General features: G+C 41.8%; 2 protein-coding genes across 5 annotated transcripts in view; one reads left to right on the top strand and one right to left on the bottom strand.

The window, feature by feature from the left end:
- CC2D2A (coiled-coil and C2 domain containing 2A) overlaps window positions 1-16,559 on the top strand; it is a 141,905-nt gene extending 125,346 nt beyond the window's left edge. For all 4 annotated transcript variants that reach the window (XM_059721590.1, XM_014607614.3, XM_019479844.2 and 1 more), the window contains 7 exons: window positions 84-173; window positions 2,041-2,154; window positions 4,660-4,794; window positions 7,983-8,105; window positions 8,869-8,927; window positions 9,518-9,695; window positions 15,397-16,559. In XM_059721590.1, coding sequence (XP_059577573.1) covers window positions 84-173; window positions 2,041-2,154; window positions 4,660-4,794; window positions 7,983-8,105; window positions 8,869-8,927; window positions 9,518-9,695; window positions 15,397-15,585 — 888 coding nt within the window. In that variant the 3' untranslated portion in view covers window positions 15,586-16,559. The remainder of the gene's footprint in view (window positions 1-83; window positions 174-2,040; window positions 2,155-4,659; window positions 4,795-7,982; window positions 8,106-8,868; window positions 8,928-9,517; window positions 9,696-15,396) is intronic.
- A 4,197-nt stretch (window positions 16,560-20,756) lies between these two features.
- The window catches only part of FBXL5 (F-box and leucine rich repeat protein 5), a 65,698-nt gene continuing 60,186 nt past the window's right edge, over window positions 20,757-26,268 (bottom strand). The window contains exon 11 of the mRNA XM_006270611.4: window positions 20,757-21,674. Within this exon, the coding sequence (XP_006270673.2) occupies window positions 21,598-21,674 (77 nt within the window). The 3' untranslated portion in view covers window positions 20,757-21,597. The remainder of the gene's footprint in view (window positions 21,675-26,268) is intronic.

A 26,268-nucleotide genomic window follows, 5' to 3' on the forward strand; every position in this document is an offset into this window, starting at 1 on the left:
CAGTAGCAATATGCTGCTAATACTACTGATATGTTGTACTTCATGGTTAATGAGCAAAAAGAATGACACTACTTTGTTTGCAGGAGTTGGTGGCTCGATACGTTGCTTTGATTCCTGTCTTGCCAGATAGCGTATCGTTTGCTGGAATCTGTGACTTATGGAGCACATCAGATGTAAGTAAAGGGCAGATGTTTTTGTTCCTCTTTATGCTGAGGCTTAGTTTTCTTTGTAATTGACATTGACTCTTTCAGTATTGCCAGTTGCTTCAAAAAATGAAAAATATCTTTGTCATTACTGAACCATAGGCCAAGGTTTGAAAAAAAAAATCATCCTGAAATAATTTGTACAAGTTGACCAAATGGTTCTAGTCCGGTAGCCTGCAACATATTGGACCTCTGATCACCGTAAGATGTTCCTCATTTTCCATTACACAAAAATTAAGATGCTCAGTGAAGGAAAGAAAATAAGAGAGAAAATAAATTTTAGATAACATCTGGTATGTTCTCCATATAACTGCACCGAGTCAATATAGTTCCCTTATGAACATGGAGGACACGGCTTGCATGTCAGCTGCACTATCAGACTTAACCAGGCTCTGATGTTTTGCCAAGAGGTAAAATGATGGAACATTTTTTTTTCCTACTGCTGTATATGAGACTTAAAAACAATGTTACTTAATCCACTCTCAGTAAAACAATGTACTGGGAACAAATTAGGTGAACCTGACACTTATGATGCCAGGCTGTAATTGACTGCCTTCCTTCCCATTCCGTCCTAATATTAGCAGTAAATGTTCTTCTGTTTCTCACAAATTAAAGATTAATTCCTTGTGCCATTTTAAATGAAATTCATAATGTTTAAAATGTTAAGTAAAATCCATGTATTTTGCCGAACCCTACAATGGGAACAGTATAAAGAAGTTTTGTAAATCTGAAATATGAAATGTTTGAAAACCTGATTGGTATTAAAATGTATTTTAATCTTTAATTACAGTTCACAGTTTATTCATAGTGAGAAATGCTTTTATCATTTGAAATAAATAGCATGAAAAGTGTTGGAACAAATTTAGCTCTGCCCCAACTGAAAATGGTTTGCTTATTCTAATCCATTTATAATTTTATGGGCAAGGAATTATCAAGGAAACATGTTCTTTTTGTATGATTTGCCTGAATGCTGTCTTTGTATATGGATTTAACTATTACATTTACACAGACCACTTCCTACTAGCTGTACAACTGGAGCAGTGCAAGCCTTAAAGCCAGGTTAATTTACACTCAAATGTCACCTTTTCAGACTATAATATCAGATAAAGAGTTTTAGACAAAAGCCCCCCCCCTTTTTTTTTTTTTAAACCAAGCCTTACCTCCATTGTACATTCGTCATTAAAAACGCATGTAAATAGAGAGCTGGAAGGTAGTGGAATACCAATACATCATGTACTAGCCAGAGTGAATATCCATCATGTATTAGCCAGAGTAGCCCAGAAGATTTTGTCAGAAATCTGTACTGCAAACTCAGAAGGTAGAAGTTGACTTCTGTGATTAAAATTTCCTATCTAAATGGCTCTGCCCTAGCTCCCTGCAGCAGTGATAGTGTGGTCCCAAGCCAGGGCAGAGCCGTGATCCGCTGCCTGGACCAGGCAGGCAGCAGATCGCAGCTCTGCCCTGGCCCCGGACCAAGCTGCCCCACCACAAGATCCCAGCAGCTCCGGAGCAGCCCGTGCACTGCCCTGCCCTGCCCTGCCCTGCCAGTGCGGCTGGGGCTGGTCTCCATGGCCACCACAGCTTTGCACTATCACAGGACAGTGGCTGGGGCTTCTATGGAGACCAGCCTCAGCCATGCAGGCAGGAGCTGCTGGAAGTGGAGTCTGGCTGCCAGCCAGATCTGCCACTTTTCCCACCCCTGAACTACTGCATAATATGCAATAAAGACCCGATAGTTGCAGGTTGCGTGCACAGTATTAGGAAGGACTTTTAAATGACTTTGGTTGGGAGCTGTACTGATACTTATTTGTAAATGTAACTTTTGTTTCTCAATCAGCAATTCCTTGATCTTTTGGCTGGTGATGAGGAAGAACATGCTGTGCTCTTATGCAATTATTTTCTTGGTATAGGCAAAAAAGCCTGGCTTATAATTGGAAATGCTATCCCTGAGGTAAGAGATTTTCATCTGATTTGAACATGTCTATCATCTCCAAATGCCTATGAAAATATAGCATGCACCAGCAAAAATGATGAAGTTCCAAGCAGTGAGTAAGGTTTTCTCTTGAAGGCATGATTTTTAAAGTAGTGATCATAGGCCTCTAAAAACTGGTGCCACTGGAACCATTATCTGATAACTGAAAGAAAAATAAGGTAGAAGGTTATTTATGTGTGGAAATAATAGACGTGCATTTAAAGTTAGAGTGGTGGTAAATGTAATCCTGCTTCAACCACTGTCTGGCATATGTAAACCCTCCTCTAACATTTATTTTGTACTAGTGTAAATGACTGCCAAGAAAAAGGCAGTGGGCAGTGTAACATATTTAAATTCCTTCACCAGTAGGGAGCAATTTGTCCCCATAGACTTTGGCAGATTCCTGAGTGACTGTTACCACCAAATTTTCTGAAAGGCTTCAACATCCATGGCTGTACTTTCCATAGCTATAGCACAATGCCCTCAAGTTCAACTGCTGCAAAACAGTTGTGTCCTCAGCATTCTTGAGCAGTTACACAACTGGGTTTTGTGAAATCTGGCCATATTTTCCCTCCTTTAATAGCACTGGGATCAGATGTTCAAAATCCAGTTAATCTGGTCAAAACCTGATGGAGATTTAGCCCCATGGCACCAGAAGGAAGTTTTATTTCACAAACTTCCAGATACCCAAAAGTCCAGATAAGGTCCTTGGGTTTGGGGAAAGGTGGAAGAGCACATAAGCAGTTGACTGCATACGTTGGGTGGTTGTTGGGGTTTGGAAGAGAGAAATGGGTGCTGGAACAGAAGTGGGTTGTCTAGAGTGGCTGTCTAGGCATGTGTGCCTGGGGACGCAGGTTTTTGTTCAGAGGCATACCTGGTGTCTGCGAGGCCAGCACAGTCCAGCCACCTTGCTCTATTGATGTTACCATCTACATCCTTGCTGGCTGTTAGTTTGTTTGGTTCCAACAGGACAAGTAGGAAAGGGCAGGCAGCCTTAGAGCTAAAAAGGTAATGCAAACAAGTCTCTGTATCTTACCTTGGACACGTGCAGTTTCAGCAAGGCTGCAAGGAAGAATACACCTGCCAGATGTTTGTCAGACAGCGGGCTGTTGTCCTGCTAAGTAATTTTTCCTGGGGACTGTTGGTGCATGCATGGTATTATGCAGGTATTTATTCTAGCTTGGATGCTTATAAGGCTTTTATAGTGTTAACCAGATTCCTGTAGTGCTTTGTTAATCATGCCTGGTGGGCCAGTTGGACCTTTTATAACCTTTTGCTTAGTCACCTGTCATGAAAATTGTCTAGTAAGGGCTTTCTGCTGCTTTATTGAATCATAAGAATGGTAAATTTAGCAATCTTTATTCTTCCCGTTTTAAGAATGCCAGACAGCTACCAGTAAAAGGGATTTGTAATCCTGTTATTGCAGTATTTTAGATGCTTCTGTTTTTGAGTTAAATACATGTGAATGAGATAATTTTGTAAGATTGTGTTGCAAATGGGATAGCTGTAGAAAAGATTGTGTGCAGTTATTTCCTGAGCTTGCTTCATAAGAATGTTACCGCTTGTAAGAAATGAAGACTAGCTGTTTTATTGATTATGGTTTATTACAGTCCTGATCAATAACTATTTGAGCTGTAGTAGATTGGTCTTCTTAACTTGTATTCATAAATCAAATGATAATCAAGAAAACCTTTTTGCATGCAGGGTTTTCAAAAAAACATTATTATACAAATACACATATTGATTCTTACCTACAGTTCTCTCTGTAAAACAGATCATTAGCAAGACTTCATAGTGTTAAAATTAATGCCAATGTTGCTTTGGTAGTTTACTATAGCCAAGTACTTAAGCTTCCCTAAAAGTTTAGTTTTATAATTCAGTATATAGAGAAAACTTAGTTTGAGCCTCATTGTATATTATAGCAAACTCTTTCAAACCTGGTCTACATTGTGGTGGCCAAAAATCATTCCTCACTGAAAGTGGCCTCACACCATTTTCTGAAGAAACCAGTAAGACTCTTGCTGGTAGCCTGGGAAAGAAGGCCAGGGACTCAAGCATATATGGAGACTAGACTCTCAACCCTAGTATCTGTGACAGGCATGCTGGCTGGGCAGTGTGGAAACATATGTATTTTTATTCTGTGGGTAAATGGAAAATTACAATCTCCTTGTGGTTTCTATCTGACTACATTTGAGAATGACGAAATGTTTCAGCCATGCTGATGCTGTATACTACCTCTGTGGTTCTAATGTAAGCCAGAAGAAAGCTACACACAACTTTAAACTTGAGATGCATAGTTACTTGAATGCCAGTTAAGATGGTGGAATTGCAATGAGTTTATTTGAAGCAAACTATATTCAGCCAGCTGGAGAAAAAGTGTTGTGACTTCAGTAACAAAAAAATAATGTGGTACTGCATAAAATGCAATATCTGTTATCCTTGCAAACCAGCTTTTAAAAGGTTTGTTATCTTTTTCCCTCATAGGGACCAACCACATATGTACTTACTTGGGAACAAAATCAGTATGTGATATGGAATCCTAGTACTGGACGTTTTTATGGACAATTTGATACTTTCTGTCCACTTCAAAATGTGGGCTGCTTGATTAGCTCTGATAACGTAAGTATTTTCCATATTTTCTTAAATATGGGGCTTTTTTGTCATCTCTTTGTTTGCCTTATGGTGGATCAGTGCTAATAACATGCTTTATATTAAATAGGGAAATAGATCATCAAACAATGACTGTGCCATTTTAATTAGGATCTGGCTAATTTAATAGTTAAACATTGCCCTTACCTGCTGTAAGACAGACTTTTACCAGAGTTCAAAAAAAATGTTGGAACTAGAGCACCACAACCAGCTAATGTAAAAGGTGTGGCTCTCTCAATTTCATCAGACCTTGGTCCATTTGCATCACCTAAGGATTTGACCCAACATTTTTTTGAGAGTAACTAAACCAGGATTTATATATAAAGGCAACAGTTTATATTGTGTGTGTGGTATAGCCTTTGTGGATTCAGTTTTCCAAATTATGCATGAAAACTCAATAACACTGTGGTCCAATATTGGTCTTTATAAGCATTATTTCTAGTGATAATCATGCTGTGGGTCTCCAACTACAAGTGATTCTTCAATAGGTCACCTGCACCTTTTTTAAAAAAAGGTCATCAATGTTTTAAATACATGTTACTGGGTGTGTTTTGAAGCAAATATATACACATCAATTTTATAAACCCTAAAGAGGCTTACCACCCTTTGTTGGACTGTGGAAACGTTAACTAATGTACTGTCATTTGAACCAGAACATATTTGCTATAGTTCCCTAGGTTTATATGGCTGTGTGTATACTGAAGCCAGTTATAGTTGCTTTAAAATATCAAGGCTTGTTTTTAATACATATGTCCGATTTAAGAAAATGTTCCATGCCGTAGCTTAAGTAACAGTTGTTGTGACTGAACAACTTCCCTTCTCTGTCACTGGCAACTAAGATATTCTTGAGAATATTAAAAAAAAAAAAAAAATCTTTCTTTGGGTTGATCTTCATTGTAGAATATGTTGGGGAAAATAACTAATGCTGGATTTTCAGGCTAAGAAGGTGCCCAAAATAGAGGTGTCAAAAGAGGAGACACTGAAGCAAACTGAATAAATGTAGAGCGACAAGTTACCATAGGTACAGCTGACAGTTCTTAGGAAATTTAATTTCTGAGTCAGCAACAGAAAGATGCACATTAAAATGATGCACTAGGGTACTAGACAGCTGTAGGTGAGGTACTCATCTTAAAAAGTTATAGGTTATTCTAGGAATTGCAGACACCTTAATTCAGTATGAGGTAAACTGTTTAAGTCATAACTAAAAAGATAAAGCTGCAGGAAGAGTGCAAATATGATAGGCACAAACTAGCATGACCCTGTAAAGCAAAATTATGCTTCATACTCCACAAGAATATTTTTAGACACATTAATGAATTAATGGTTAAAGGAAAGCAGATTGACATGATTTTGTTATATTTGCTTTGAAGGATTTTGTTATAATTGCTTGACATAGTCTGTCAGAAGTGGCAGAGTAAGTATCTGTGAAGTGAGAGGTTGTACAGTGTCTCTTAGATACTGGCAAAGAGAAGTTTGGCGGGTGGTATCTTTTTGGACCAACTAGATGGTTGTGATAGACTTCATCAGGCTGTCAGGCTTAAACAGTTCCTAAGAAGAATGTGCTACAGTCAAAAGTTTCTTAGTTTATGAGGTTCTTCTGAAGTTGCTTGCATTTTTTGCTAGCCTTGATTAACTTAGTTTTTTTTTTTTAGTATACCAGCTGCATGTAAAGCTGGGTGATGTCAGAACAGCTCAGTGAAAGCATTGCTAAAAGCCCAAATTAAATATTAGGCTGTGCCAGAAGTGAAATGAAAAATAGAATTGAAAACTATAATCATTCCATTTTTTTATATATATAAATAAAAGGGACCTTTGGTGCCATTGGTTTTAGGTGTTCTTGTCTGATAATGTAAAAACAAGTTGGTGGGCAATAAATTTTGATACTAACCACCTTAAAAGCAATAGTTGTTTTATAGAGCATGTACTTGATGGAACATTCTACCATGATGTATCACTGAGATAAAAAAGATGAAATGTTTTATATCCGTAAGTTCACCCATAGTTATGTATGTCAAATGGGATGAAAAAAATAAGAAGATTCTTTTGCTTCTCAAAAGTAAATCGGATAATGATTGATTAATAATCTTAGCTGCTATTCCATAATTGTTCATTATGGGGTTTCTTGCACTTAGCTGATTCTGGACACTATTGGAGACAGGGTCTCTGATTTGGTAAAACAGTGACCCAAGCTAAACAGGCAACTCCTGTGTTTGCTGAAGTATGTCTGTATGATAAAGCACAAATAGAGTATGTCCCAACAAGCACGCATGTGTGGTTTGCAGCACTGCAAACCTGTCTGCAGTGGCACAGACTGTACGTTCTGCACATGCTGCACTGCTGGTGAGTGTGTGCGGGGGGGGGGGGGGGTTGATACCGGAAGGTCCTGATATCAAAAAAGTGGCAGAAAAAGCAGGGCAGCACACATGGCTGCAGCGTGTGCCACCCAAAACTAGAGCCTGACTGGTCAGAGCCATGCTCCGGCTGCCAGCCAGACTCCAGTGCATGGATCCCTGCTGCTGCAGCCCTGGGAGGCCCCCAGGTAAGGCTGCTGGGGCTAGTCCACATGCTGACCCTGCCTCCCCTACCCCACCCGGGGCAATCGCCACATGCCAGAGCACGTGTGCAGCAGCATGCCCAGGGACATGCATGTTCCTGCTCATGGGGACATGCCCATAGTGTGTTATCTGAAAGACATATGTAGAAAAAGCAGACTACAGCAAACGTTTACATTATTTTTAAATTGTTTCAGAAAGTTGATTTTAAAGTGTTGTGTAGCACATCCTAAAGTCTCTTTAATATTTTATTATAAAAACAAAATGGTCACTTCAGAGAGTTTATAACATCACAGATATAATTTCTGAGCATTACACCTTTCATCTCATGTTGAAAACCAGTATGACAACTCTTCAGCCCTAAGTCAACTCCAATAAATTGTAATTACATGTAGTATAGTAACATGTTAACCTATATATAGACCTATAAAAGATGTGAAACTGAATATACAGGACAGTTTCTTGTCTTATACCCGGTTTATTCCTGTTGTAGCACTGGAATATAGTGATTACCCTTTTTGGAAACTGGAACACTTTATACGTGTCACCAGTGCTTACCTGCCAAAGTACTGGAAGAATACTTACAGCAATGTTGTTTTCCTTTAGATCTGGTTCAATGTTCAGCAATATGATTCCCCAGTAAGGATAAATTTTGACATCAGCAAACCCAAATTATGGAAGCCTTTCTTTTCAAGACACTTACCATATCCTGGCCTCTCGAGCGTTCAGGTATTCCTGTATCTTTAGATTAATTTATAGTTCAAAACAATTGCTTTAATGCGTATTTAAGGGGTGAAATGATTCGCAGTTATGATGCTTATGATGAGTTATTTTTCTCTCTCACATTTTACATGCCTGTTCCTATAGACAATCCCCATGCAGTTAAGTTTAAGTCCTTACCATTTAAGGGTAAACTTGTTACTAATGTGATTGTTAATACATCAGGCCAACCACACTGAATGCAGTATTTAGGTCTTTAGAGTACAATATTTCTAACAAATGCCAATTATTACTACTTAGTAGAATGGATGATGAACGGCTCTCAGAACACCAACGTGAGATCTGAGGACAAGTACGATTTGTGCCATTCTCTGTGCTCAGCCACAAGTAAAATCCAAACCATGCAACGTCAAAATCAAAAGGGACATCAACTTTGTCTTTAAAATGTGAAAAAATCGAGTTCCAGTCTGCATGTAGCAGTACGCTCTCTGTAAACAAACAGTGCTTTATCTGTATTTAATCAGACGTACAAGCATCAGTGGTTGAAGCCAACTGTACGGAGGGATGTCTTTCTTTACATACAACAGTTTAGCTCCAGTTGCGTGTGTTGTTTCTGAGCTAGCTCGTTTTTTCTTACCACCTTCAATATGTGGTGGGATGCATACCTCTAGTGAAGCTACACTTGTGTAAAACTGTGAGAAAAGCTCTGTGCTTTCATTGTTGATTAAAATCCTCACATTCTAAGTCCCTTTTTTTGGTTTTTTTTTATTAGCCTGAAGAATTAACTTACCAGCGGGCAGACAAAGCTGCTGCTTTAGAACTACAGGGCAGGTAACTTTACAAGCATCTGCATAATGACATTAAATGCTGCGAGTGTCATCAACACTGAAGACTGAACATTAACAAAATCTAGCCTGTTCGATGACCCATATTCATGTCTAGATCCAAAGGTCTGCTGAGTCTGATAAGGCAGTTAGGAAGCTGTGGTTACTTTAGGAGCACTATAGTGCTCATGGTTGCTTTTTTTCAGGTGTTAGCTAAAGGAGCTGTTTGCAACCTTTTGTATCTGACTACTGTTACAATAGGGTAAAGATAAAAGTGCTATAAGGACAGGAAAAACATATGCAAAGCTCAAAACTCACTTTCCTATATATGACTTTTGGAGAGTTCTTTGATAAGCCAGGACACCGTCACCTTACTGCTGTTATGCATGTATTACTTCTCTGAACTTCTTTGTGAGCAGTGAAGGGTTCATTACTTTCCTTAACATCTCCCCACAACCTGAGTAGTTAGCTGAAAAAATATGCAGCAGTCAGTTTTCTGGAAGAATCCCTAGTACTAGATTGTGAAGATAGAATTCTACCTTGAACTGGCACTGGTTAACATACAGCACTTAACAAATAGCTGAATTTTTCTTGCAGGATTGAAAAGATACTAAAAGAGAAAATTATGGAGTGGAGGCCCAGGCACCTCACTCGTTGGAACAGGTACTGCACCTCCACGCTTCGTCATTTCCTGCCTCTCTTGGAACAGAACCAAGGCAAAGACATAGAAGATGATCACCAGGCAGAACTGCAAAAACAGCTGGGAGATTACAGGGTACTTATTTAAATGAATGCATGTGTCTTCTGTAATGAAGCTAGATCATGAACTGTCAGATTGAAACACTCCAGCGACTTGCTGTTTACTTTCAATTAGCAAAGGGGAACTTCTTAGCAGCAGCTGTACAGTTAGGCTAATGATCAAAGGCCAACATCTACTGTCAACAGCAGCCAGTGGTTAATGCTTCCAAAATCAGCAAAACACCAACCAAGAAAGCCAAAAAAATATGGGCAATTCTGTGCTCCTGGTATTCTAGGAAACTTCCAGGGCCACAGTGGACCTTTGCTCTCTCCCCAGAGAGCAAATTAATTTCTGTAGAGCACCAGGAAGTGAGATAAATGCTGCAGTCTGCTTTTTTTCCTCTCACTTCAGATCCATCATATCTAAGTGTTCTCTGCAGTGGAGGAAAGGACCTGGCCTAACTGCTTATCACCCATCCATGTTTATACCCAGACAAAACATACATTCAGTTTGAGAATGGCCTGGTCCAATGCAGATTTCTGGTAGTACTTGTGCATGTTAACTGGAAATGCATACTCTATTTGCATTCATTCATAGTTATTTTTGCTGTTGTACTGCACCTTCCCTCCTACCTAATTGGCCACTATTGCAATGACTCATTTAATAAGAAATTGACCCTTCCATCATTCTAGAGCTCGGGGTCACAAATTTTAGTGGCTAGATCTGCAAAAGGATTTTCATAGATTCATAGATGCTAGGGTCGGAAGGCACCTCAATAGATCATCGAGTCTGACCCCCTGCATCGGCAGGAAAGAGTGTTGGATTCAGATGACCCCAGCTAGATGCCTATCTAACCTCCTCGTGAAGACCCCCAGGGTAGGGGAGAGCACCACCTCCCTTGGGAGCCCATTCCACACCTTGGCCGCTCTAACTGTGAAGAAGTTCTTCCTAATGTCTAGTCCAAATCTGCTCTCTGCTAGCTTGTGGCCATTATTTCTTGTAACCCCCGGGCACACCTTGGTGAATAAAACCTCACCAATTCCCTTCTGTGCCCCTGTGATGAACTTATAGGCAGCCACAAGGTCGCCTCTCAACCTTCTCTTGCGGAGGCTGAAGAGGTCCAGGTGCCCTAGTCTCTCCTCATAGGGCTTGGCCTGCAAGCCTTTAACCATACGAGTGGCCCTTCTCTGGACCCTCTCCAGGTTATCCGCATCCCTCTTGAAGTGCGGTGCCCAAAACTGCACGCAGTACTCCAACTGCGGTCTGACCAGCGCCCAATAGAGGGGAAGTATCACCTTGGATCTGCTGATGCACGATAAAGTGCCATTAGCTTTTCTGATAGTTTCGTCACACTGCCGACTCACGTTCATCTTGGAGTCCACTAGGACTCCAAGATCCCTTTCCACTTCCGTTCCACCAAGCAGGTCATTTCCTAGGCAGTAGGTATGCTGGACATTTTTCCTCCCTAGGTGCAGCACTTTGCATTTCTCCTTGTTGAATTGCATTCTGTTGTTTTCCGCCCGCATGTCCAACCTGTCCAGGTCTGCTTGTAGTTGTTCCCTGCTCTGGCGTGTCCACTTCTCCCCACAGTTTTGTGTCATCCGCAAACTTGGACAGAGTACGCTTCACTCCCTCGTCCAAGTCACTGATGAAGATATTGAAGGGTATCGGTCCAAGGACCAAGCCCTGCAGCACCCCGCTGCCCACACTCTTCCAGGTCGATACCGACCCATCCACTACGACTCTCTGGGCATGACCCTCTAGCCAATTCGCCACCCACCAGACCACGTAGTCATCTAAGTCACAGCCTCTTAACTTGTTCACCAGCATGGTGTGGAATACCGTATCAAATGCCTTCCTGAAGTCTAAGTATACGACATCAACCCCTACTCCTGCATCCAGGTGTTTTGTAACCTGGTCATAAAAAGAGACTAGATTAGTCAGGCATGATCTGCCTGCTACGAACCCGTGCTGGTTTCCCCTCTGCATAATTTGTCCTGCCGGGCTCTCGCAAATGTGAGCCTTGATCATTTTTTCAAAGACTTTGCCAAGGATGGAGGTGAGACTGACTGGCCTATAGTTGCCTGGGTCCTCCTTCCTCCCCTTGAAAATGTGGACCACACTGGCCTTTTTCCAGTCCTCCGGGACCTGGCCCATGCGCCACAAGTGTTCAAATATTCCCGCCAGTGGCTGTGCAATGACATCAGCCAGTGCTTTCAGTACCTTCGGATGGAGCTCATCCGGGCCTGCCGACTTAAACGCATCCAGTTCCTCCAAGTGACTCTGCACCATCTCAGGGTCTACGCATGGCAGTCTGGTGCCTTGCTGCTGCCTCTGTACAACCCCAGTGAGAGCCTTGTCCTGCCCCTTGCTTAGGAACACAGAGGCAAAGAACTCGTTGAGTTCAGCCTTGTCCCCCCTGTCCGTCACCAATTGCTTCTGCCCATTTAATAGGGGTCCTATTCCTCCCTGGGCCTTCCTTTTACTCCCTATATATCTAAAAAAACAATTTTTTGTTATCCTTTACTTGGGATGCCATCCTCAGCTCCATGGTAGCTTTGGCCTGTCTAACTGCCTCCCTACAAGTGCAAGCAGAGGAGGTATACTCCTCTTTGGTAATCTCTCCCCGTTTCCACTTTTTATATGCTCCCCTTTTAGTTCACAGGCTGCCCTGGATTTCTCTGGTCAGCCAAGGAAGCCTCCTGGCCCCTTTCCCTCTTTTTCCTCGCATCGGGATCATCTCCCTCTGTGCCCAAAGGATCATTTCCTTAAGGCACAGCCACCCTTCCTGGGCTCCCATCTCTTCAAAAAGGATTTTGCCACCACAATTCCCAGCCTTGTGATAACTAGTTTTTAGGTGACTGGGCTGCACAGCACTGAGTTGGGTACTAGAAGCCTCTCTTTCAACATACCCAGTCTGATGGAATCGGAGAACCATAGGATTGGAAGAAACCCAAATCATCTAGGCCAGGCCTCTGCACTGGCATAGGATAAGCTGTTTCTGAATCATCTAAGACAAATACCTATCCAGCTACTTCCAAACCTCCAGCAAAGAAAATTCCATATCTTCCCTAACTCTGCAGCTTATGTATTGTCCTCTTGCTCTTACAATTAGGCAGTTTTTCTTTAAGTCTAAATCTGCTTTTCTGTACTTACAACTGCTGGCTCATAGCCCACCTTCTGCATTTATACTTTAAATAGTCACTAGATAAAATGCACAAACACCATTGAGAACAGGGGCTAGAACTTAAGATTTAGCTCTCTTCCAGGGCAACTAGATAAAATGTATCCTTCCTTCCTTTTGCTTGCTTTCCTTCTGGGTCCATGAATCTTTTCCTCTCGGCTGCCCAGCTGCAACAGCAAGGCAAAAAGGTCCTGCTTAATTCAGCTGAGCCATGAGCCAGTCCTAGAATTTAGAGGCTCCTATACACATTCAGGGAGCCTGCTCTGACACGCTATAATTCCAACACTTCGTCGATTAATAGTGTTTGCTGGAGTCTGGAAATTAGTGTGCTCCAGCGTAATGTGTATCAGTGTCCCCATGCTGAAAAATGGCAGCAGGGTGCTTTAAAGCTCATTCAGTGAGCTTTAGTTCAAAGTGCCCTACCTCCATTTTTCAGCATAGGGGCTCTGATGCACATGATGCTCCAGGCACTTTTAATTAATGCCCCTCTCAGAGCTGCACTAATTAACGTGCCCCACCCCTGATCCACACACCTCCTGGAGCACGTATATAAATGCCCTAAATTTCCCACTGGCCAAGCTTTAAGCCTAGGATATACAGGCAGTCCTCGGATTTATGACACAATTGGTTCCTGAAAACTGGGTCTCAAGTCGAAACGTTGCAATTCCAAACCAATTTTCTCGTAAGAAACAAAGTCATAAATAGGGGATTGGTTCCTGAACCGAGGCCCAATACCCTATTTTCACCAAAAATACACCAGAATTTTGTACTCAGTTATAGATGAGTAATATAGATACATTAATGTATTTATATTGTAAATAGCAATCATATCGATTTGGAAGGACTTCTTTGAGGTGACTTTGCTGGACTTTTTGAAGGGCTCTTGGCTGGAGTTCTCAGGAGTCTTGGTTGCAGGTTTTTCTAGAGTCTTGTCTGCCTTCTTAAAGCAAGTGTTCAAGGAAGTTTGGACAGATGTTCTCCAGGGAGACAGGCGGTGCAGCAAACTTGTTCACTGGCATGGCATGGCATCAGATCAAGTTTTGTGAAGTCAAAACTGACATCAGAAAGTTGAAACAGTGTCAATTTATAAACGTTTTAAGTGTGAAACGTTGTAAGTCGAGGACTGCCTATAGTAGGAGGAGCCGTTTACCAGATGGCAATACTGACTTCACTTTTTGGTGCACATAGCTATCTTCCCACTTGGGTCCTGAATCTGAGTAAGAAGGATACCTCTTGGATCACGCTGATTTGCAGTATGATGGATGTAGTGTAGACTATAGTAAGGCTCCCTATTAAGCAGTACAGCTTGGTGTTTTTGGAGGTGCATAAGTCCTGTCTATTAAAGAAGAATGCTGTGTGCCACCATAGGCAAAATAGGATCATGCCCTAGTGTGGTAGTCTTAGCTTGTGACAGGCAGAAGCTAAGTCTAGGGACTTCTTAGTAGTGAAACAATACTAAGCCCTTATTGCTTTTGTTTTCTTTCTGATGGCAGAGAGGTTAAAATACCCCATTAGTACTAAACTGACCCATTCTAGATACTTTTTGATTCTGGCTTGAAGAGTGCCTTACCATCTCTTTCCTTATTTGCCTGTTGTAGCCCTATTATTCTATTCCTGTTTTATCTACCTACTTAATAGATCTGTTACTTTATATTTCTTGCACCTTAGAGCAGGTGTTCATTATGCAGCATCTCCTCCTGGATCCTCAAGCAATTCACAGCTGCCATTGAAGCTGTGCCACTGCCTAAAAAATTAGGCTCTGAGCACCAGAGAAAATGAAAATGATGCTGGATCCTAATACTAACAGTACTCATCTGTGTGTAGATGGCAGGCCAGGGGGATTCCAGTGTTTGTTGTGCTGCATATCATACTAATGCATATTAAATAAATATTCAGCTAGCAGGTGGCTCTCTCCATCTGCAGTTACATGTTGATGTTTGTTAGATGTGCTTTGGGATCCCCTGTTTTGCATTTAAATCTTGTCAGGATCCAAAAGTAGGTGTCATGTCTGAGGCCTTTTTGGACACAACAAGTAATAAAAAAATCAGATACCGTTTAGGGAGTCCTCCCTCCCCCAGTATAATGAAAATGCATTCTTCGGTGTTATCAAAGGAAGCATCTTCAGCATGAGGATTTGGGCTCAAGGTACCCTAATCCTTTTGTGGATCTAGCCTTAAGTCCATAGTAGCACATCACCAAGAATGGACTGGGTGCAAAAGAGGTAGGTGGTGGGCCTGTGTTGAAGCAGGGCCAAAGGCTGACAGCAATTTAATTGATCAAGGTTGTGTATTAACCAGCATCTGCTTTGTACTGGAGTCAGATAGGAGCAGATTCATGAGCGTTCCGTTTTCATGGTTTATGGCCTTAGTCTGCCTCTACTAAGCTTTCTTCTTAACTTACATTTGTAAACAAAATTAGATTTAAAAAACATCATTACTATTGCTTCTTTTACTTTCCCTTTCCCTCTCCAAAGTATAAATTGTATTTAGAATAGAACACATCAATCCACACCTCTCCCAGAAGCATTAATAATTTTTCTTTTCTTGTTCCTAGGTCTCAGGGTTTCCCATTCATATGCCATATTCTGAAGTGAGACCTTTAATAGAAGCTGTACACAGTACTGGAGTTCACAACATTGATGTTTCAAATGTGGAATTTGCTCTTGCTGTTTATGTCCATGGTTATCCAAAAAATGTTCTCTCTGTATGGATTTACATTGCTTCACTAGTACGTAATAGATAACAGGAAGTTAAAGCAGAATAAAATCACAGCTAAAAGGTATCAGCCCCACCAAAGAAAAGCTTTGCTATGAAAAATCATTATATGAAGTAGTACTTAACAAAATCATCACTTCCTTCCATTTGTGCAGGTTGGGGGGGGGGGGGGTCCTTCTCTTCCCTTCTCCCCAGTACAGTAAAAATGCATTCTTTAGTTCTTGTATACCTGTGAGAGTAAGTTGCAAAGACCAAGAAAACCTAGATGATATAGAGGCTTAAAATGCCAATAACCCCTGGAAAGTTTTCTACACTACTTTGTCCCAACCCTGTTACTGTGAGAGCTGCTGCAATGGTGGAAGATTTCTCCCCAGAAATGCCAATATAGGCATGATTTTTTAACCCCTTCCCTCCCCACTACTTTCTGGCCTTCTATCCAGGCCTCAACAAAAAGGACATGATTAGTGAAGAAGTATAGCTAGTAAAAATTAACACTAAAGCTTTACTTCCCCAGGGATTCCGCCTCAGTGGCTCCAAAACTGATCTCCAATTAAATTATTTTTCAGTTAAGATACTAATGAATATTTGGGGCCCGATTCTCTTCTTGCACTTCAGTGACTCAACTTCAGTAGAGATATTTCAAGTTTACACAAGTTTTTTAATGAAAGGACAGACTGTTCTCACACGTTATTTCAGCAGACTGGCAAGGCACATGTTGAACAGCTTCATACACAACGAGAAGCCACTGATGAGAACAGAACTGTGGCATCTTTCACAAAAACAGAAACCAGAGACTTCCTTCTCAGGCTTTGGTGCTTTAAGACCAGAATCAATGGTATCTGTTCTATTAAGACTCTGAGGTTGTCTGAATATATATTAATTTGTATATGTGAAAAATAATATTTTACTATTTATATGTATTTATATAGTTTTACTTTCTCTGTTTAACTATTTTATGTACTTTTAACCTAAAAAAGTAAATATATTTTATCACAAAAGCCATTTGTATCAAGTGTCTCATTTGTGTAAAATTTCCTTTGATTTTAATAGTTAACAATGAGAAAATACATCCATTGAAAGCTACAGGACTGTATCATTTAAAAAGGGTACAGTTATTACAAAATGGTTTAGCAAAGCCTAAATTCTCATTTTAAGGTCTTGTTCATCTAAATTCTTTCACCACCATTATAAGTAAGAATCATTTCCATAATAGAAACTAGATTTAAAATATTTCTGCTGCACCTCAACCAGCTGTACTGAACTACAGATAATTGAACCTAGAGATGAAAGGGAGCCAGTATAGAACCATAAACTGACTTGGGGACAAAGGTGTCATGAAGGATGAGCCAGGGCAGCACGGAAGCTAACAGTGAAAATATCAAGGAATCTATGGGTATGGACACACACCTTTAAACTGGGGTAACTTACATTGGTCTGCACAAGCCAAAGGGCAGAGCAGGCAAAACTAGCTCTCCAGAAACAGCTGCCTGCACTTGGTCCTATTACAACACCTCGCCACTAGTTCTCAGGGGAATCAGTAATACCATATTTTCATAGATTCATAGATGTTAGGGTCAGAAGGGACCTCAATAGATCATCGAGTCCGACCCCCTGCATAGGCAGGAAAGAGTGCTGAGTCTAGATGACCCCAGCTAGATACTCATCTAACCTCCTCTTGAAGACCCCCAGGGTAGGGGAGAACACCACCTCCCTTGGAAGCCCGTTCCAGACCCTGGCCACTCGAACTGTGAAGAAGTTCTTCCTAACGTCCAATCTAAATCTGCTCTCTGCTAGCTTGTGGCCATTATTTCTTGTAACCCCTGGGGGTGCCTTGGTGAATAAATCCTCACCAATTCCCTTCTGTGCCCCCGTGATGAACTTATAGGCAGCTACAAGGTCGCCTCTCAACCTTCTCTTGCGGAGGCTGAAAAAGTCCAGGTTCTCTAGTTGCTCCTCGTAGGGCTTGGTCTGCAGGCCCTTAACCATATGAGTGGCCCTTCTCTGGACCCTCTCCAGGTTATCTGCATCCCTCTTGAATTGCGGCGCCCAGAATTGCACGCAGTACTCCAACTGCGGTCTGACCAGCGCCCGATACAGGGGAAGTATCACCTCCTTGGACCTATTCGTCATGCATCTGCTGATGCACGATAAAGTGCCATTGGCTTTTCTGATGTCTTTGTCACACTGCCGACTCATGTTCATCTTGGAGTCCACTAGGACTCCAAGATCCCTTTCCACTTCCGTGCCACCCCAGCAGGTCATTCCCTAGGCAGTAGGTGTGCTGGACATTCTTCCTCCCTAGGTGCAGCACTTTGCATCTCTCCTTGTTGAACTGCATTTTGTTGTTTTCTGCCCACTTGTCTAACCTGTCCAGGTCAGCTTCCAGCTGTTCCCTGCCCTCCAGCATGTCCACTTCTCCCCATAGCTTTGTGTCATCTGCAAACTTGGACAGAGTACATTTCACTCCCTCGTCCAAGTTGCTGATGAAGACATTAAAGAGTATCGGTCCAAGGACTGAGCCCTGCGGGACCCCACTGCCCACACCCTTCCAGGTCGAAACCGACCCATCCACCACGACTCTCTGGGTGCGACCCTCCAGCCAATTCGCCACCCACCGGACTGTGCGGTCATCCACATCACAGCCTCTTGTTCACCAGTATGGGGTGGGATACCGTATCGAAGGCCTTCCTGAAGTCTAAGTATACGACATCCACCCCTCCTCCTGTGTCCAGGCGTTTCGTGACCAGGTCATAAAAAGAGACTAGATTGGTCAGGCACGATCTGCCTGCCACGAACCCGGGCTGATTTCCCCTCAGCATAATTTGTCCTGCCGGGCTCTCGCAAATGTGAGCCTTGATAATTTTTTCAAAGACTTTGCCAAGGATGGAGGTGAGACTGACTGGCCTATAGTTGCCCGGGTCCTCCTTCCTCCCCTTCTTGAAAATGGGGACCACATTGGCCCTTTTCCAGTCCTCTGGGACTTGGCCCGTGCGCCACGAGCATTCGAATATTCCCGCCAGTGGCTCTGCAATGATGTCAGCCAGTGCCTTCAGCACCCTCGGATGGAGCTCATCCGGGCCTGCCGACTTAAAGGCATCCAGTTCTTCCAAGTGCCTCTGCACCATCTCAGGGTCTACGCGTGGAAGTCTGGCGCCTTGCTGCTGCCTCTCTGCAATCCCAGTGAGAGACTTGTCGTGCCCTTCGCTTAGGAACACTGAGGCAAAGAACTCATTGAGGAGTTCAGCCTTGTCCCCCCTGTCTGTCACCAATTGTTTCTGCCCATTTAGCAGGGGTCCTATTCCTCCCTGGGCCTTCTGTTTACTCCCTATATATCTAAAAAACAATTTCTTGTTGTCCTTTACTTGGGATGCCATCCTCAGCTCCATGTAGCTTTGGCCCGTCTAACTGCCTCCCTACAAGCACGAGCAGAGGAGGTATATTCGTCTTTGGTGATCTCTCCCTGTTTCCACTTTTTATGTGCTCCCCTTTTGGCCCTTAGGCTGCCCTGGATTTCTGCGGTCAGCCAGGGAAGCCTCCTGGCCCCTTTCCCTCTTTTACCCCATATGGGGATCGTCTCGCTTTGTACCCAAAGGATCGTTTCCTTAAGGCACAGCCACCCTTCTTGGGCTCCCATGACTTCAAAACTCCTACTCTGCAGTGCGTCCTTGACTAATCGCCTGAGTGCATTGAGATCAGCTTTCCTAAAGTCTAGCACTTTCACCCTGCTAGTTACCTTACCCACTCGCCGTCTTATGGTGAATTCTATTATTAGGTGATCACTGTCCCCCACTGACAACATAAAATGATTTTTTACATGTTATGAACAGTCTAGGACTTACAAAGCAGTGTAACACTTAGATACTTTAGAGAGACAATAAATCCCCCAAATGGAAAATTATGGAGTAATCCAGTTATTGAAGATTAAAGTATTTTGACAGTGTAGTCATAAATGTACCAAGCAATGGATCATCCATCATTTTCCTCGTGTGAAATAGTTTCATAGTTTTTTAGGGGCTGGAAGAGACCTTACAGATCATCAGGTCCAGCCATCGTGCACTTGGGCAGGAAAGACTGCTGGGATCAGACGGTCCCAGCAAAATGTTGCAGTAGCTCCTACTGTCAGAAAACTTCCCTGTCCGTTTGTTATCAGTTCTACCACAGCACAGAGATCTCAACTGCAATGCATGCCCTAGTGTACTAGGCACTTTACAAAAACGTAACACTGGACAATCTCTGCCTAATTTAGTTTAAAATGTGCAAGTTAAGTAACGGGCAGTAAGGAGAAACAGAAGCAAAGCAAAGCAACTTACTTGAGACCACAAAGCAGGTCGGTAGTCGATTCTGGAATAGAAGCAAAAGTTCCTTGACTCCCTCCAGTGTCCCATCCACAGCACTGTGTGGTTACATCAACAGTCACACCTAATAGCTAAAACACCAACCCTGACCATTGGTGTGCAGTATCTCCAGAGCTTCTGCCCTCCAAACACTTGCAGACTTTTGCTCCCAGGGGTTTCTCTTTCCTTGTTTATGACTTTTCCATGTTGTCAGCATGTGATACGGTGCTGCGAGTCTGGCAAAGGTACACTGGGCCAACCTGACAGAAGGGTTTCAACACCTCAGTCCAAAAATGTAAACCCTCCAAACTTCCATTCAGTAGCCACTAACAATTACCTCTGCCTTTCGCTGATAAGAGTTCTGTAGGTGCCTAAATGCCTGCATCCTGATTATACTGAGCAGCTTGGCAGCTAACTCATACCTGTGCCTTATCAAGAGTCACAAACAAGGCATTCTTGCCTTGCCCAAGGCCAAAGGCATAATTCAATACCAAAGCCATCACCTACCTTTTACCTGATAGTTTCCTGGTCAGACCACTAGCCTATGGAAAGTGGAGATCCGAGAAACCTGCAAGCTTGATATAGCACGGCAACAGCCCTTTCACATGTTTATCCAATCAATGGGGAATCAAATATCAATGAGTAATATGTCAAAATAAGGAGCCAGAGTTTCCTGAATATATGCTTCCTAATGGGCTCTTCCAAAGAATTCTGCCAACTTGCAGTTGTACTGAGACTAGGACAGTAAGGAAGAATATGCAGGGCGCTGTTTCTAACAGCAGATTTTTTTCCAATCTCCACTCCAAATTACATGCGGCCGCAAGTACTCCCCGTGTTCAGATCAAAATTGATTATTCATCATTGGTTAAGTCCTCAAAGACATGTTTATTGATTGGTACATATGTTCATATGGTTGAAAACTTAACACTTTGAAACTCCCTTTCAAAATTTAGCATCTTAACAGATTTTATAAGAAGAGACGGTGCAGATCCCCCGGGGCTGCTCTGGAGTTACCATACATACACAAATGACTTGTGGAGTCATACAGCACTGTACATTGTGTCATTACACCTTAGAATTATACTGATTTTGAGTGCTAAGTAAACCTGTTGTGTTGATGGGAATGTTTTATTTTAATATAATTTTTCAAGCCCAAATACAAAAATCAGTGCTATAGGAAAGATTGGCCCTTCCCTAATTTTGCAGCATAAGGAAGGACTTTAGGGGTCAGAGGAAAGAGGGAGAAACAACACTTCTAAAGATGTATATTGTTACCCAAATAACAAAAAGTATATTTCAAATTATTTGCAAAGCTTTATGTTCTAATTGTGGGTTAGAGAGAGAGAGAGAGACACAGAGAGAGAGAGATTAAGTTCCACTCAACATAAAAAATCCAATAAAAGTATATTTAAGTGCCAAACCTGGAAAAAGTGGCATTAAAAAAATCTGATGCGTTTTCCCATCTCCCTCAAATTAAGTAAAATAAAACCCACCACCTTTCAAACCAAATGAGATTCTGTGAGATCAGTACAACACTGTACAGGACACTCAGGATCAAGATTGTAAAGCTGTGGGGAAGGAGGGACCAGTATAACAAATCGCACTCCAGAAAGAATTGTTAACACAAGATGTGGACTGGAAGTAAAGTGCATGAGAGGAAGCCTGCTCAGCTAAATGAAGTAGACTGAAAGATCAGAAGTCAGGGGTCATTCGCCAGAGCGGCAGCAGGCCCGAAAACCACACTGCAAGTTCTGGCATCCACTGGCGGTTTCAGCATGAGGACCTGCATGAAAACAGAACAAATGTTAAAGGAGGAAAAACAAGTTCTGCTCATTTTCAGGACTACCATGGCAACCTGGTGATTTATGCACTAGATAATTTAAACAAAGAAATGGGAGTTTAGAAGCGAGGAAGTGTGCTTCTATGGAGGTGGCTTTTAGCCTGGAATTTATTTTCCTGGAAAAACTCCTCACTAGTTAGATCTCTTGCATTCTCACTAGAAATTCAAGAATGTACAGAAAGCATCTTCATTATGACCACTGTGTTTATTCAAAATCATAACCTGATTTCTATAACCGTGCTTTTAAAACCAGGCAAATTTATATTCCCTCTGTAATGGAAACAATTTTTTATGATAAGTGTTAGGTTACTCCACCCTTTTTATATAATGAAAGTGCAATGGGGCTAAGCTGTGGGAGTTGTGAGGAATTATTTTGAAATCAGGCTTTTTGTACATAGATAATCTTAACCATGAGTTTCAGTCACCAAAACTCACTGCTACTGAAATCCATGAATGCTGTAGTTATCATGTGTACAGAATATGAGATCACACACTTGAACATTTTCAGCACATTTATCTCCACAAACTAATATTCAGCTACACATCTGCATGTCTGAATAACTACCCTGTGTCTGTCCCAACTCTAAAAAGAAAAATGATGCATCACAGTTGTAACGTCAGCTTCACCTTTTTATTACTGTAGTTCACAATTTCTTTCCAAAACACTATTACATACATAAAAGCTTAATTTGCAGATAACACTTGAACATTTTTACAAATTAGAGAATATTTTAAAAGTGAGAGTGTCCCCCTGATCAATCTAAATCCCCTCAAAAACTGAAATGGGATTTTAACCGATGCAGACAAATAAAAGCCTGTCAGCTAACATGTATGTACCGAGTCAGAATAAAGATTGAACAGAACTACATCTTAGTGGACTATCTGACCCCATACCAAAGAATCTGTCAGCCAGGAATAAGCTGCACAACTCATATAAAACTTACGTGAATTCAAACATTGCTATTGTAATTCTACCCGACTTCACTTACCGTCACTTACCGTTTCTCCTTTGATTTAAAATACTTAAAAGAGTATATACAGAGAGCAAACTATTATCATTAGCACTACAGGATTCCCTCAGTTTTGGCCGTATGTATGATGTTACCCTTTTGAAGACACAACATTTACTTCCATTCAACTTGCTGAACTCTGGTTTCCCACCAAATTCAGCTATTCACAATCAATTTAAACTGTGTGGAAAATCATTTAACACTACCCACCTCCTCCCCTTACTGCACTAAAAATACAAATGAAACCAGACAACCCTGAATCCAGTGTTAAGGCATTGTTTTAATGTATTTGAAATATGGTTATGGACAGAGAAACAACACTGCTGACAACAGCATTTAGATGCTTTCTGTCCCGATTTGTTCTCTAGCTATAACTAGAGAACTAGTCAGATGTGATTAGCTCTCAAGTGAAATGATTTTTCTATGTGCCAGCACTGAAAACACCACCTGGTGCCTGGGAATAACCATTTCCTGCTTCAGAATGAGCCAAATTCTGAAGAACAATTTAAATAGCAATTTTATTCAAGCATGAGGACAATAAAAGGCACCTGGACTTGTCTGCAGAGCAGTAAAAAAGAGTTTGTCAGTATGTTGAATTTGTGCTGCAGGAAGACAACCAGAGACAGTGCAACAAGGACCCATTTAGAGGAATATTTTCTGATCAAATCTTTCTAATCACTGCACCAGATTCTGGCCCTCCACACTGCATGCGTAGGAGGCACTTCTAGCAATGCTAGTGAGACATGGCACTTCCTGGAGCGCTGGGCAGGGAAAAGGGACTGACCACATGCTCTTGGCAGGAACGCTTTAAGGCTGCTGACAGACATGAAAAAACCACCACTTTACCAGAAGAGGAAGCGTGTTAGTTCGACCCAGTTCCCCTGGGTCGTATAGATCAGGCGATTCAGCAAGGCTTTTTGGCGCTTTTATCTAATAGCTCATTCAATCAGCGATTAGATAAAAGTGCCAAACAGCCCCACTGAAGCACCCAACCTATATAGACATTGGGCAAGCCAAGTCAAACTAACACAATGCCTGTTCTGGGCAGGCGTAGGATACGCTCAGTGCAGAGGCATGCTGACTTTAAAGTAAAGCGCTGGTATTTTTTTTTCTTTCCGTGTCTGTAAGTAGCCTAAAGTTGTAGCAGTCTCCTGGCTTTCCTATCACAGTCTACTGGGCCAGTCAAATCATTTTGAGAGGATCTCTGGGCCCTTTCCATTACTGCTAGAGCTTGTTCAAAATAATACATCCAGAATCATGCATGCCATTAGATTATAAAATGGTATTAGGCTACCGTTATGCTGTTTTTCACCTCATTCTTTCTTATGCTTTAACACTACCTGCCTTTTGCTCCCTGAGTGGCTACAGTTAATTTAAAGCCCAGAAAATACATACAAGTAGTTAAAATTGTTCCTTCCAAAGTAAAATTTATTTAATTTACCTTAAAAGTGAAAGGTAATGTAATCTGTAGATTTTGGTGCAGCTCCTCACAATCTTCTCTTAACTTGTTTGGAAGTGCTGCCACCTCATTTTCAAAATCATGAATAACCATCTTAAAAGCAACACTATTCCTGGAAACGGACCCTATGAATCTTAACTCATGCTGAAAATGAAATACTTATTTTCTACTCTTTTTCTCGCCAATTCCCGATCTATGACAGTTCTTTGCTTCTTAGGCCCTAGCTACTTAGCTTCCACAAGAACCTGAATTTCAGTTAAACTACATCTCTCTGGCCCTCCTGTCTTCAATTTTCTTTGATATGCTAAAATAATTTCAGGTGTTTTATGACTCAATATTGAAATAAAGCACCCCCATTCATTAATGGCTGGCCATTCCTAGCTTGATGCCAGATAGGGTTGTTATTTGTTTTCTTTTTAAATAACACTAAACAAAGACTTCTTGTTAGTAACTCAAGCATTTCTCAAATTTTAGCATTTCCCCATTTATTCAGCCAAAAGAACTTCTCTCTCCAACATCCTAAAGCAGGGGATGGCAACATTTTTGGGCAGAGTGCCAAAAACACCTGCAACCTGGACTTGTAAGATGTTGGCATGTGTGCCAGGGACAGATGGCGGGGGAGCCAAGAGGGGCTTGATCCTTGTTGTGGCAACATAGCCCTGGCCCCTTCTGCACCGTCCATCCTGAGGCACATGTGTCAAGCAAAACGTCTTCATGTGCCACACACTGGCACAAGTGCTGGAGGATGCCTACCCCGTCCTACACTATGTACCAAGTAACCTTTCAGTTTCTCTAGGGTATCCCTGCCCTCACTAACTTCACATTTTACCAATAGTTCTGCAGGCCTAGCTATTCTCTCCCAGTCTCCCTTTCTGCTACACTTTGTGAATTTCTTGTTTGTTTCCTTATCTCACTTCACTATACGTGAGCATTTTTTATCTTTGGCTATTTGCTCTTTAAGTTTCTTTTTTGCTTCCTGAATGTTTATTTTTATATTTTGCATCCAACCTTTACATTTTAATTTATGCTTCCCTCTGTTGGACTGGATTTCCACTATCAAAAGAATCTGTTTAGCTCAAATATGCTGTTGAATCTTGCAATAAAACCATATTGTTCTTCTTCCCACTTCCCCCCCCATGTGAACATGGGGGATGGCAGAAGAAGGATATATATTTCTCTTACCTAAATATGAACTGGATAAATCTTAATCCAGAAAACATGGAGACAATTTGGCCAGTAGCATAATTTGGTACACCTACTTAGAGGGGGCATGAGAACAGCAGATGCTGCCACCGGCCCTACTCCAGCTTCCGCCCAGGATGCAGTACCTGGTTGTTACACCTCTGGTACTGGACTTCTTCAATGGAGAGACTATATGCTGCTCTCAGTTTTGAGGTTTGCAGGTTATGGCATTTTATCTCCTCACAGGGAAGGCCACAAATTACACTTTTTTAAAAAGTCTGTGGCTGGTGCACCTGTAATAACCTCTTCTCTCATAGTCACAATTAGTTGTGCCACATTCTAAGGCAATAATATAATACCGTATTTATCCGTATATCACATTCACATTTTTTCCTGAAAATTAGCCATCCAAAATGGAGGCAGGGGGTTGTGTTCAGCACCATCTCCACCAGGACTGCTTGAGATAAGAGTAGAATCTACTCATCAGTGTTATTTCCCCCGACCCTGCTGCAGGGCCAATGCAGCTACAGGTTTAACTCTCTCATAGCCATTGCCAATAGCTGTACTGGCAGAGCTGTGTGTTCGCAGAGTAGTGGAAGGGGAAATGATTCTCATGACAGTACTCCCCTCCCTTGGACTTCACTGCCTGGCTCAGTCAAGACCATAGCAGCAAAGACTGGAAAAGAAAACCTCTCTTTTCTTTTCCTTCATTCTGCCTTTCCAACAGAAGATAAGTGTCATATTGCAGGGACATGTGGCACAGGATATGGTATATGGCATTACCTGATGTGGCATGGTATATGGAATATGGCATCACCTTGAACTTGGATTGCTGTAATGCACTTGAAGAACAGGTAGGTACTTCAGCTGACACAGTACAGAGGAT

This window comes from Alligator mississippiensis, chromosome 2, assembly GCF_030867095.1.
Source record: "Alligator mississippiensis isolate rAllMis1 chromosome 2, rAllMis1, whole genome shotgun sequence".
Taxonomy (NCBI): Eukaryota; Metazoa; Chordata; order Crocodylia; family Alligatoridae; genus Alligator; species Alligator mississippiensis.